This window comes from Budorcas taxicolor, chromosome 7 (genome assembly GCF_023091745.1).
Source record: "Budorcas taxicolor isolate Tak-1 chromosome 7, Takin1.1, whole genome shotgun sequence".
Classification (NCBI taxonomy): Eukaryota; Metazoa; Chordata; class Mammalia; order Artiodactyla; family Bovidae; genus Budorcas; species Budorcas taxicolor.
The window spans coordinates 30,097,053-30,111,643 of NC_068916.1; the positions used below are offsets into that span (position 1 = coordinate 30,097,053).

General features: G+C 35.2%; 1 protein-coding gene across 1 annotated transcript in view; it reads right to left on the minus strand.

Annotated features, from left to right (window-relative positions):
* The window catches only part of CSNK1G3 (casein kinase 1 gamma 3), an 85,790-nt gene that overhangs the window by 14,771 nt on the left and 56,428 nt on the right, over positions 1-14,591 (minus strand). Inside the window, exons 10-12 of the mRNA XM_052642919.1 lie at positions 12,125-12,220; positions 1,977-2,083; positions 1,439-1,462 (exon numbers count right to left, since the gene is read on the minus strand). Coding sequence (XP_052498879.1) covers positions 1,439-1,462; positions 1,977-2,083; positions 12,125-12,220 — 227 coding nt within the window. The remainder of the gene's footprint in view (positions 1-1,438; positions 1,463-1,976; positions 2,084-12,124; positions 12,221-14,591) is intronic.

Here is a 14,591-nt window from a genome sequence, read left to right on the forward strand (position 1 = left end):
TCATAAAAGCAAGGATAGTATCATTACTTCTGAAATCCAAGCAGTGTAAACACTGAATGAATACATGGAAAAAATGCAATAGATTTGGTGGAAAATAGATCTCTAGGAGGATGAGAACACAGAATGGCCAGTTTCGGTGAAGAATCTGGGTGTGGAAGTAAAAACAGAGAATGTTGATGGAAGCAGCACAAGCCTGGGAAGATGAAAGAGGTCACTGGCAGCAAACAGAGAAACAGAAGGGGTGATAATGGCAAGTGAGTACCTGCCACGCCATGTGCCAGACAAAATACCAGCACTTTAATACATTTAATTTTTTCAACAGCCTATGAGGTAGATATTATTAGCCTCATTTTACAGGAAAAGAAACAAGGCTGAAGAAGGAAACAGTGGCAGAAGTAGGTTTCTACAACTTACGTTTATTTGCAAAGGCCATGTGCATTACTATCTGCCTTATGTCACCCCCTTTTATAACTGTGCTTGGGATTGCACCAGCACCTATAACTGTTTTTCACTTCTGACATAAAAATACAGCAGTATGTAGCTGACTGATTATATCCTGAAATCTACCAAAACTAAGTCACACTGACTATGAATAAATTCCACAGTCAAACTGGTTAAAAGGGACACTTGCTCATTACTCTCTTAAACAGAAATATCCACAAAAGTTTCCTCATTTTGCAGTCAATAAATGAGCATTGTCTTAAAAATTATATAAGGTTCCTTTTAGACATGAGTAGAATGTTACACAATTTACTAATCTAAACAACTTTCATTATTTACCCCAAGGCTAACTCAAAATTTGTCCTAAAATCGAGGGAAGCATTTTAAACACGGCATTATAACTAAAGGCAAGTGTCAATAGATAGTTTAAGTTCAGTATTATTGCAACAAATAAGAATATTATTTTTCATAATATCTGCATTTAGCAGTTACTATTTAGATGAGGATTTTTCATAACACTCTCTTACTATAGTTTATCATGAAATTTAATAATGCATAGTATGTGTATTTAACAGCAATATAATTAGCAACTGAAGTACTAGTTTAGTGATATTATTGCTAGGTGTATTTAACAATTACAAATAGGAAAAAAAGTTTAACTCAAAAACTTGCCTCTTTTAAAAGCAAATAATGCATTGTGTTACAAAACAAATGCACAAGCACAAGCAAGATTGGTGTATCATCTACTCAATAAAAAGTGCCCCCAAATGTTTCATCTACATCACTTGAAACAAAAAAGCTGCAGCAGGCAAAAGAGCTCCTCAATTATTTCTTGCTTTTCAGAGTTAATGTAAATGATATTAAAGACTTTTGTATGACTTTTACCAATTATAATTTCTATGTTGAAAAGTTTGTTTTTAAAGACACAAACTGGTGCTAAATCTTTGAGATTATAGTCAACGGAGCTATTTCTGCCTGCCTACACTTGAGAACTCACCACATGTTCAACACTTTCTGGCAGCTAAACACAAAAAAAATAGAAGGAAAAAGAGAAAGAGAGAGATATCATCAGAAACTGCCCACACTGAAATTATCACATTGTTTTCATGCTTAATTTTTTTCCAAGCAGAGTTATTATAATTTTAACAAAAAAAAAACTAATTTAAAACTAGTATTAATACATGCAGCATACCACAAAATTAATATTTTTATGTTTACAGAAAAAAATATGCCTCTAAAGTATAGCAGTAATTTTTATGTGCCAACATTCCTAAAACTAATAGGCTAAAAACATGCTGTTAACTCTAAATAAGAATTTGAGCACAGTTCTTAAATAACTATTTTTGTATTATTAAAATGTTTACTGAAATAGCACTATTTAAAACTTACTGGTTAAAACAATTAAGTATACCAATTTGTTTTGCATGCACCTATTCCTTGAAAAAAATTCCTTAAATAATTGCACATGACTGTAAGTCTCAAACATGCACAGTTTAAGGAAAAAAGGGACTAAATCAAGCAAGACCAATACATACTTGGTTTCATCCATCACCTCTACTTCTGTAGGGGCTGTGATGGGTGCGTTTGAACGTCCTGCAGTAGGGTCATCTGTGTTTAATTCTCCATTTGTAGAACTTACAACCTGCAAAAAAGAAAAAGAAAAAAAAAATATATATATACACACACACACACACACACAAAGTAATGTTTACAATGATAAACATAATTAAAGTATTTAAATTAGAAAGTTAATATGAAGACCACAAAACAATTAGTATGTAGTTGTTCATAACTAAATATACTAACAGGTCTACATTATAGATAAAGTCATTCAACACTTGCTTTTCAACTTACTTCCTGGTCATCTTGAAATTTCTGTACTGTCTGCTGTCCTCTGGTTTTTAAGGCTAATGCAATCAGTTCCCTTTTGGGTACCCAGCTCCTTTGGTACTTTGTTACATCATGAATTATTTGCTTTGGAAACTTTAATATTGTTCTTCCAACAGATCCTCCGTTTCAGTCAGTAATCATGCTCAGGTCTCACCCTCATTTTTGTCCATTCATTCACCCAGTTTTTCAAGCCCTAAATCTAGGCATCACTGTGATTCCTCTCCTTGACATAAACCATCAGCAGATTATGTTAAATCCTCCCTGACACCAACCCCAAACCTAACTGGGTCCTCCCCACTCTTAAGACTACTAGAACCGCAGGCCAAAGCACCATTATCTCTTGAATGAAGTAGAGCAAAAACCGATCAACTGGTCAGCTTTTATTTGTATCTACCTCCCATTAATGGATTGTCCACACAACAACCAAGATGTTCCTTTAAGATGTAAATTAGGCAACACATAACTCTTTGCTTAAAACTCTTATAATGTCAACTTTATGGTTTCATCTGAAATAAAGATCTATATTCTTTACTCCAATTTACAAAGCCCCACAAGATCTCAATCCTGTCTACCCCTTTTCTCATAGCACTTTCCCTTTGTTCACTAGCCTCCATCCAACATCAAGCTTATTTCTACCTAAGGCCTTGGCATTATCTTTTCTCACTCCCTAATTCTCTTCTTGCTTACTGGCTGTTTTCTTGTCTTTCAGATTCTCAGAGACCAGGATTTTTTTCAACATATAATCTAGAACTTTTGTGCAGAAACACTCTTACATGTTATACTTCATTTGTAATTCTTTGTATAGCATTTATCAATAGTGATGTTTTTCTGATTGACTGACTGATGAGTTTCTTAATACCCATCCCAAACTCTATTAAAATTAAGCTCCATAACAGCAAGAGCCTTCTGTTATTTCCTGAGAGATCTCCTCACCTCTATGTAGCACAGAAAAGGCACTCAATAAATATTTGTTGGAATAAATGAATATATGCATGCATGCATGAAAGCTTGAAGCAAGATAAAAATCATAACACTCCCAAATTCTCTTGGTCCAACAAAGTCTCTCTACTGTCCTATCTCTTGTTTTCCTCTAAACTTAATAAAAGTTTAGCACTTATATTTTTATAAAATTCCGTATTTATTCCTTAACTCCCCCAATGTATACTCTGACCCTATATCAGAACTCAAATTGAGGTTTTTCTTGAAGGTTACCAATAGTTCCTAAAAAGTATGTTACTAGTCTTTGCTCAGTCTTCATTTGCCTGTATATCTATCACTTGGCACCAGCTAATGACTTTGAAGTGAGATAGAGCTAGATTCAAAACCTAGTTCTACCACTTACCACTTATGTGACTCTGGGAAGACACCTTACCTTACTAAACCTCAGTATTCTCAACTATGAAATTGGAAACAGAAGTTATCTGTTTAATAAGGTTGATATGAATAGAAAATAAAATTAATATATAAAATACAGTGACTGGCATATAGTAAGAGTTCAATAAATGGTGGCCATCATTATTACCATCAGTCTAACCTAAAGAATGGCTTCAACTATTACCTTTACAGAAAGGATTCCCCAAGCCTAACCACTCACCTACATGGTTAGTTAGCTAGATGAAGTTTGGCACCTCATTATTTCTAAAACCAAATTTATCATATTCCTTCTTAAATCTGTTACGTTTCCTATAGTCTCTACTTTTACTAAAGCCCTACCCACTTCCCAGACCTCCAGGCTCAAAACTCTCAAACTCATTTTTGATGCTTTCTCTACATGATCTCTTTATGATGTAACAGAAGTCTAAGTATCAGAGTTGACAGGTGACTAGTAGACTTAACACTTCCATTTACAGAGACCGGTATTTCTAAAACTTAAATTCCAGGTTTCTGTGGTGGCTTAGTGGCTAAGAATCCACCTGCCAAAGCAGGAGATATGGGTCCAGTCCTTGATCCCAGGAAAATCCCACAGGCTGTTGAGCAACTAATCCCATGTGCCACAACTCTTCAGTCTGTGCTCTAGAGCCTGGGAGCTGCAACTGCTGAGCCCATGTGTTGCAACCACTGAAGCTCAGGCACCCTGGAGCCCATACTGAGCAACAAGAGAAGCCACCTCCCTTGCACCAAGACTGGAGAGTAGCCACTGCACACTGCAACTAGATAAAAGCCTGCGTACCAACAAAGACCCAACACGGCCAGACATATTAGATAAAATTATATATAAAAAGTTTAAGCTCTAAAAGGCAACAACATGCAAGCACTCTTCTAGGAACTTGGAATACCAGAGTAAACAATACAGAAAAACATCTCTGTCCTGGTAGACTTAATAGTCAGTGTAGAGAAATAGGCCCTCTCCCCCCAGCTCAAGGAAGATAACCAGAAATCAATCAATGTATCTAGACTAGGTCATGATTTATACAAGTTCCACTTCCTATAGCCTATATGGAACAAGTACTTAAGAAATGAGCACTGCATTTGTTCCTGCAGCTGAAAACACAAAGCTGCTTGATCCTCTTTAGAGGCAATTCAACGGGAGGAATATTCCTAAGTCACCCTCTCAGCTTCTGGGGCACCTGCTTCCTCCTTTCTGTCATACTCTGTGGTACTGTGCCAATTTTCTCTCTTTCTGAAAATGTGAAAAGATACTTATTTGTTCTCATTACTGAATATAATTGGCTTCTTTATTTTTAAAATGTCAGAGCCTCTACCTTGAACTGGAAAGAAGCTAAAAAGCAGAATTCTTATCCCATACTCTTCTATTCTCCATCACTTTTAACTAGCAGAGTGCCTTGCATGTAGTAGATAACTAACAGTTCAATGAACTATTTCCACTTTTATTTCCTTAACATGATAGTCAACAGGTTTCTCCCCCACCCCTTTTTGTTCAATGGCCCTACATAGTTGGAAGGACACTCCTTACCCCATCAACTTATAGGCAGTTCCTCTGATGTGTCTTCCCTTTCTTAAGCAGCATAAATGAAAATTTGAAACTCCAGTATTCTAAATTTCCATGCAACAGCACCTATACACGCATTATAATTATATAATCTGATTTACTTCATTTCATATAATTTCATTACAAAGTTATATCAGACTTCAATAAATTTTATTTTAGTGAAATGTTTCAAATTTCATTCTACGTGGTTGATCAGGATCAGATTAAAAAGAAATTAACATCTGACTTTATAAAAATTTTAATGTAATTTTTCCTGGGCTCCTGAGATTCCCTAACCCTCTGAGTAAAAGCCAACAGCCCAGGGTCAGAACACAATCAATGTGGTAACAAGAGTTCTGTTAAGCTGACCTACTTAACAGCAATGACCTAAGAGTGAATCAGGCATTAAAAGTGTTTCCGAAAACGAGTGGTCTTTTCTACACAGATCTTACAAGAAGAAACAAAGACATGATGTTATAAACGATGTGTCAATATCTTCTTGGAAACCAAAGGCAAGGATCAAACAAACAAAAATTATTTTTGTAAGCCAAATTTTGAGGAATGATTCCACTTAGGTGACATTTCTAGAATGATAATTCAAACTAGAACATAAAGAATCTTTGCAATATTAGTGTTTATCAGGCTAATTTCTTCAGAGGATGAGATGGTTGGATGGCATCACCAACTCCACGCACATGAGTCTGAGCAAACTCCAGGAGATAGTGGAGGATAGAGGAGCCTGGCGTGCTGCAGTCCATGGGGCTGCAAAGAGTCAGACGTGACAGAGCGACTAAACAACAACAAATCTAAACATCACAAATGCTTCGAGGTTTGACATTTCAAAAGAAAGTTCAGCTATTTTATAGGATTTTTGTTGTTGCTGTTCTTGTTCTTAAAGAAATTTTCACTGTTATTCCCACTTGATAAGAAACTTAGCGTAATTCTCATTTTAAGAGGTTTAAAAAAAAGGTAACTAGGCTACAGTTTCACTCTCACAATATCAGAGTTAAATGGGAGGCGGTGGGCAAAAAGCCTGTAGCTAAGCGAGGGCGAAAAATAATGGTTCATTAACGCCTGCTGCCCCATCTAATTCCAAAGAAATCATTATCATAGACGAGTACAAAGACAAGTACTGAAGGATGTTAAAATGCCAATTAATTTACTTTCTGAATAGAATGAATTCAAATTCGTTATAATACTATCTTCCTAATTTCTATTTGAAGTTTTGTGAGCATGTTATCAAATGCTCAGTAGAGGTACACTATGTTAATGAAATATTCATCTAGTCAAAATATATATTAGAAATACTAAAAAAAACATATTTTACTTAAGACACTCAGCTCTTTCTAGAGGTGTCGATAAGAAAGCACACTAGTAAACGAGATATGGTTGAAAAAGTAATTTTCAAAGAGTTTACTAGACCTGTACTAGGGTTCAACATGACTGTTGAACCATGACAGCTTTCTAACATATTCTAAAAGCTATAGAAATATAATTAATATTCCAACTGATGACCCAAAGGCCCAGTTACTTTCTCAGTGACTTTCAACAAAGAGAAACCAAAATGGATTCTCTATTAGATCTCTGAGTGATCTAATATTCACTTAGACTTAACAGCACTCTATTCTTTGAGTATTCCAGTCTTTCAAGATGTTACTGCAAATGATACTGGAAAAGTGTTAAATTCCTTAACATGAGATACCTGGTTTTCTTTCATTTCCTGGTGGCTCAGAAAATAAAGAATCTGCATGCAATGCAAAAAACCCGGGATCAATCCCTGGGTCAGGAAGATCCCCTAGAGAAGGGAATGGCAGCCCACTTCTGTATTCTTGCCTGGAGAATTCTATGGACAGAGGAGACTGGCAGGCTGTATTCAATAGGGTAGCAAAGAGTCAGACATGACTGAGTGACTTCACTCTCAATGTTCAGACTACCAGCCCTTTGCTGCAAAACTCCTATATATCATATCCTAGCTCTCCCCTCCCCTCCTCGGAGCAGTTCTTAGAGTTACTTAAGATACTGCCTCCAGGCCTGACGTCCTAAAAATTCCCACTCAATAAAACATAACTCTCAACTTTTAGATTGTGAATATATTTTTCAGTCAACAAAATCCCAACCATTCTAAAAGTTTCCTGCCTCTTGTTTTGGGTAGAGCAAGCTCAGTTTACACTATATTCTCTTCCCTACTATAGTAGCTATTAAAATCTTTCTTTACTGCCAGAAAAGAAAAAAAAGAGCACCAAAACAAATGTGTAATGCTGATTTATCCCAATTGTAACTAAACAAGGGATTTCCTAAAATTAAAAAAAAAGGAGGAACTGGAAATTACTTATGTAATAAAGGCATGTAACTTCTCTCATTCTACAAACCTCTCTTTTCCAGACTTTAGTACCCCCCCAAAAAATAAAAGAGATGACTGTTGTAGTTACTCAATTTTTTTTTTCCTTGTTAGGACCTCAGTATTTTCAAAAATTTGAAAAAGAAAACTAAAACTGATTATCTGAAATGTTTTGAAAAGACCTGCATTAACAATTAGCATAAAGGAGAACTGACTCAGATATGACATCTATTACTCCTGACTTTTAACCACATATGTCTTATCATTTCAAGATACTTTTGTCTGATTCTTTTTCTGTTATCATCACCTGTATCTGCATTTCTGAAGTGATAACAACTAAAATATCAGACTGTTTATTATAACAAGTAATATTATTCTTTCATTTCATCAACAGTGCCTGGCTGTAAAACACATCTGCACCACTTGCGATTCTGCCCTTTCTCCCCAGTGTCACACGGTTCCTTACATGAAAAAAGAAAGGCTGGACAAGCAGAGGAGCTTTCCAACAATCAGAAGGTATGCCACGCCAAGTAAAATAGTTCTCTGAGTAGTGCCCTTAACAGCTGTCTTCTTCCCTCTGCTTGCCATGACCTCTCAGCTTTTACAGATCAGATGTTTAGTCAGCATAGAGCTCCATGAACTGTGTTACAATGAAGAGTTCAACACAGTGGAATTAGAGACTAGTACTATCTGCTGCCAGTGGTACATTTTAAAACCTCATTTTGGAAATCCTGATTTGCCAGGTAGAAACCTATCAAAAAGGATAACTTGACGCCTCCCCTTCCCTCAACTCTCATACCCAATTAAATTGTATCTTCTGTCTTTCAAGTCCTTTTGTTTCTCTTCATCTCCACTACCCATCATCTCTCAACTGTGGACTTTTGATAGTTGTGGCCCCACCTTAGACTTGTCTCCCTTCCATCTGGTCTCAAAAGTATCTCTGTAAATGCTAATCAAGTTACTTCTAATTCTCTTTATGCCTACCCAATACCCTTAGACCAAAACCCAAATTTAATAACAGAACTTTTAGGTCCTTCACAATTCCCCTCCAGTCTGCCTGTCAGCCTCATTTCTCAAAACACAATAGCTTGACAGAACTGCATTTAATTCCTCAATCTGTCTCTCTCTCCTCCACAATCTTACACGCAGTTCTCTCTGCCTGGTACACTCCTCTCTTAACCCCTTCTACCTTCTTCAAATGCTGTCCTACTGATTCTTCACTTTGAAAACATGTGAAAAAATAGAATATAAATATTTTTTTCAGGAAACTTGAACTTGCTAAATCCAAGTTAGGTGCTTTTCCTACATATTCTCATAGCACCCTGTACTTTCTCCACTTATCATACCACCTGTTTATTAGCTCTTTCCATTAACTGAAAGCTCCAGACACTGTATCTGTTATTCTCTCCTTTAGTCAGAGAACCTACTAGCACAGTGCCAAGCACCTGGTAGACATTTATATATATTTGCTGTATAATGAATAGGCAAGAAACTGAAAGTGGTAGGTCTAGGCTTCTCAACCATATTTATTCCCAGTGATTCTCAGAGGAGCAGGGGGGGACACACTTGAACCCCTAGGAAATTTTCCAAATCACATACAAGCCAAGAACAGATTGAAAATACAGACTTCACGATATCTGAATATTATTCTTAATCTCTTAAGTGGGGAAAATTTATCAAATAGGTGGCATTATCCTTCTGATGAGTAAATTAACCGAAGAGACAGAATAAAATTAGATAAACCCCATTTCACAATGCATTCTTTTGGCTACATCTCTATACTTCACTTTTCAGAGAAGTATTGTCAATACTAATACTAGTCAAGCTTCTTAATTTGCCAAAGCAATAGATGATTCTACTATTTAGTACTTCTTTAGCCCTAGACTCTACGCTAAATACTTTTTAAAAAAGTTCTCACAAAACCATGAATAAAGCTATCATTAATATCCCCGTGTTATGATGAATAATCTAAGGCATGAAATTTGAAATTATGCTGCTAACCACAAATAAATCAACTTGATAACCTATATATCTGACCTATAATATATATATAATAATTCTGAAAAGATAAGGAGTTCAAATAGAGACTCCAAGGGGCATATGTGAAATAGTGAGGATTTTTCTATAGGTCGAAAAGGCAAGAGGTGTTCATATACCAGATAGCAATCTACTTATTTTGTAAATGTATTTCCTGAAAACTATTTGATGATACGCCCTTAGTACTGGTTGAGGAAAACCAGTAAGATGCCATGTAAGATCTTTGTCACTCAGTCGTGTCCAACTCTTGGCAACCCCATGGACAGTCCATGGAATTCTCCAGGCCAGAATACTGGAGTGGGTAGCTGTTCCCTTCTCCAGGGGATCTTCCCAACCCAGGGATCAAACCCAGGTCTCCCACACCTTGCAAAGCCAGTGACTGAAACTTTGTCCAATAGGTGGTTTAACAACCATGGAACAAAGAACCTCAAGGCAAATTCTTCTCATACTGTGTATTAGTAAAAAGATGTTTCTCTTTATATGTTCCCTTTATCAAATGATGAGAATGAAAACAACACACTGCTTTCCGTTCTTCTTTCATTCAAAGTAAAATATAGTATTCAATTATTGGAATAATCATATTAGCTCAGATTAAGATACCTTTACTTCCTCTCACTATTATTAATTTTTAGACTACCACTTCATTAGTCCAATTATGCCAGGGTCGTAACTTTTCAAATTTTAAATTATACATAACAACATTTTGGGATGCAGCAAGATTCATGCATGATCTTACTACGCTGCTAGCAAATTTTCCATGACAGTAAAACTACCTTAATGTTCATCACATCAAGTTAATTCAGGAAGTAACTGAAAAATAGTGTAAAAATTTTTACTCACTTATGGATTTACCAGAATAGTAAAGTGATCACTTACTAAATATTATAATGAAGTCAGACACAATCTTTATAAGGCAGAAAAGTTTTAAAGAGATGAGAAATAAGCAGATTTAAAATATATCTTTGACAATATGTGAAAAAATAGAATAAAATACTGGAATGATTAGCCAACAATGAAACTCATTCACCCTTTGACAGTACAAAGAGATCCCATGAGCCACCTTTGGGAATTCCACAAAGTGGAAAAGAAAAAACTATTGATAAATTTGCAGCATTGGTACAGAAGTAGTAGGAAAGCTTTCTAACAGTATCTTGTTATAGATTTCCCTGAACCCTGAGCAAGACACATGCTATAAAAAAATACAACATTTAGAAACATGTAAATGTATACAGATACATACACAATCCAGCTTGTGTTTATGCAAATTAAACATAAATTCCTCAATTAACTTTTCCAATGATATGAATTTAGATCACAAAAAAGTTTTACCTCTCAGGCTCCCTTGCCTCTGAATCCCTCACTCCAAAATTTGACAGCACTATTCAAATTCTTCTGTTAATACATGACTGAAAGTTCCACAGACTACAAAATTCTATAAAAGTTGGTTTCACAATTTAAACTACCTCTAAAAGCTAAAGGTGGGAAAAACATGATAACTCCTAAGATTTAATTAAGAATTGGCTTTTTCAGAGTTCAAATCAAGACAGAATAAAACCAAGCATGGATTCAGATTAATATATATGAAGAAAAATATAAATTTGGTAAAATATAACAGAAAATTGTTCAAGCTGAAGTATGTGGAGAAAAAAAATCAAAAATAGGTTTTAGACTGAAATGGATTGAGAGAACACTTCTCATCTCAATTACTTTAAGCCAGCATTCAAATTATCTTAAACTGACATTTTTCAAAGAAATAAGAGACTCAGTAATCTCTTCCTATTTTTATAATACATATAAAAGATTAAAATTTAGGGGGGCATTTAAGGGAAGAATATAGTAGTTATCTCTAAATGTATAGAAAAGGGGGAAAAAGGAACACATCAAAAGACTAAGGGACAACTTTAAATTTTTATAAATATCCAGAAAATAGAGGGAAATGTTTTATAAATATCTGTCCTTGAAATTATTTTCTCCATGTTTTACTTTATCCAAATAAAACAAAATATGTCATTGTAAAACTGGGGTCATGTTTATTTGACCAATTAATCAGAAAATACATTCTAAGGACTGAGAATGAAAATGTTAGATAACTGCTTAAATAAGTTTAAAGGGAGCAAAATAATGAAAGGATAAGATATAAAAATGTTCTATTACTTAAAGCATTAAAAAAGACTGAGCTTATTACTGGACAAAAAAGTTTAACAGATAGTTCAATAATATATTTTGTTTTTCTAACCTGTTCTCAGTACAACTTACTTAAATACTGTTGCATGTGCTTGCAAAAATGAACAAAGGCAAAATCTTCGTATCCCTTAGGTGGTCTTGCTAGACCATGTTAATTTTTCTTTTTGGTTAAATTCAAAGGAATAGAATTATGGAGAGTTCAGCAACAAGTCGTTCATTAGGATAAGAAATCATGCCATGAGTTCCAAAAAGGGTTAGTTGTATAAATCTGGGAAATAATCACTCATGCAAAAATCAGAAAATACCTGTACCGAGCCACCATGTCTGTCTGCTGCAAGGTGAGCTCTCAAATGATGGGGATTTGCCTGCTGGGAGTCCCAAGCTGCCCTGTGGTCTGTCGACTGCCATTTATTTAATGCATGTGGCATGCATGGAAGAAGAGAAACCCAAAATGTTAAACATCGCATCCTAATAATATAGAAAACAAATGTATAAAAGGAAAATTTTAAAACCCTTACTATTCTGAGTCACAGATGCAGTTATCTTTGCATAGTGAATGTGGAGAGATTTCAATGAAATTGGTACAATTATGTAATGATCAACCACAAAAATAAAATAGCACCACAGAATTTTAGAAGTGAAAGGACTTTAGATATCATAGACTCCACTCTCTAATTTTATAAATAAAGTTAACAAAAACTAGAGAGGTAAAAATAACGTGGTCAAGAAAACACTCCATAAACTATGAAATGTTCTAAAAAGCTATCCACTATATTTTCTTACAGTAGAGGTCCCCACTGGTATTTTGATAAGAAAACTACTTCCAGCAACGTTTAAAAAAAAGACATTACTTAAATAGCCACACTTAAGGTCTCAGAAAAAAAATTTTCTCTTCTTGCTTAGTACACTGTTTCTGACTGTGAGGATAATACAAGAAAACAGAAAAGTTCCTTGAAAAACAAGAACTGCTATACAGAATACCAAGAAGATATGAAAAACAAATTTTTTAAGTGACAATCTTTCATATATGAATCCCTTTGCTTCCTTCATCTATTTTTTTCATCTGGTTCAAATTAAGAGACCTATTTCCATGAAACAGGCTGATAATTCTTGAAGATTTTAGATGACCTGGCCAGCCTGTATGGCAATAACCACAAACTAAATAATAATCTACTAAAAGAATTGAGTAATGGCTTAATAGGGAGCAATTTCTATGTTTCAGGAAAATGTGGACAGTACCACTATGGCGGAAGGAATACAATATTTAAGTTTCTATCACACGTTTGGTTCTGCATTGGCTGCTTTATATGTGTTATCTCATTTTTGAGACAGAAAGTATATCCTCGTTTTACTGATGAAGACACTAAGACTTTAAATACTTCTCTCACATCACAAAGTAGCAAACAGTACACCTGGGATTCAAACTGAGAGCCTACTATTTTCCCAATATTACTACCTAGCTCGTTACCACAATTACAGGAGCCTGGTGGGCTGCAGTCCATGGGGTTGCTAAGAGTCGGACATGACTGAGCGACTTCACGTTCACTTTTCACTTTCATGCATTGGAGAAGGAAATGGCAACCCACTCCAGTGTTCTTGCCTGGAGAATCCCAGGGACGGCGGAGCCTGGTGGGCTGCCGTCTATGGGGTTGCACAGAGTCGGACACGAGTGAAGTGACTTAGCAGCAGCAGCAGCAGCTAAAGACTTCAGGGCTCTTTTCTTTCTTTTTCAACTAAAGTAAGGAATATCTTGCCACAAAGTGTCAAGTACACTGGGCTATATGCAGACTAAGAATATCAGTGGCCAGAGTAACCTTTTAGGAGAAAAGATGTTAAAATCAAGTAAACACAAAGAATAAATGTTCTGGCACTAAGCTTCCTAAATTAAATTGTACGATACAAAACTACATACTCTGTGGCATAAAATATGTCATCAAAACAATTATGACAATTCTAATGTCCCTTCACTAAATCCTCCAAATTTATCACCAGAATTCAGCTGACTTGTAGGTTAAAGTGAAATAAATTAGATGAGACCATGGGACAGCAGGCAACATCTGGGAATCATGGACCTTTTAAGAAGACACCAAAAGCTATGCAACCTCTCCTCAAAATAAACATTTGCATCCACCCAACACTGCCTGTAAAATTTCAAGATCCCCTGAACTTCAACCATAGACTCTAAGTTAAAACTGTTTATCTGGGGATATTACAAAGGGTTTCAGACATTTAAAGAATTAACCTTTCTTCTTTGGGGATTATGAACTGTGGGTTTATCACACAACTTAAGCTGTTTACTGCAGCACAGATAGTTAAGAAATTTTTTTCTAGATATACAATGTTTCTATCATGATAAGAAACATATCTACATATCTAGTAGCAAATTCAATATATAAGCTATCTTAAAGGATTTCCTGAAAAAAAAAAAAATTGACTCCCTACATTTATTGCAAGGACTACATCAACGATATACGGTTCCCACCCTCAGTGAGCTAGCAATGAGCTAGCAAGACATATCTGAAACAGGCAGAAAGTTAAAACTTTAAAATATTTAAATTTATTTCAAGAATAATTTAATTCAACAATAAAAGAAGAATTTCATTTATTACAATACCTAATAGCTCAAGTAGAGATCCTCACAGAACATGAATTATTGGTCTTGTTCCACATACATTTGAGAAATTAACTGGTTTATAAAACACATACTCAAAGTCTTCACTTCTCCCATTTCTTTCTATATACAGTATCTTATCAGAGTACTCAAGCTATCAA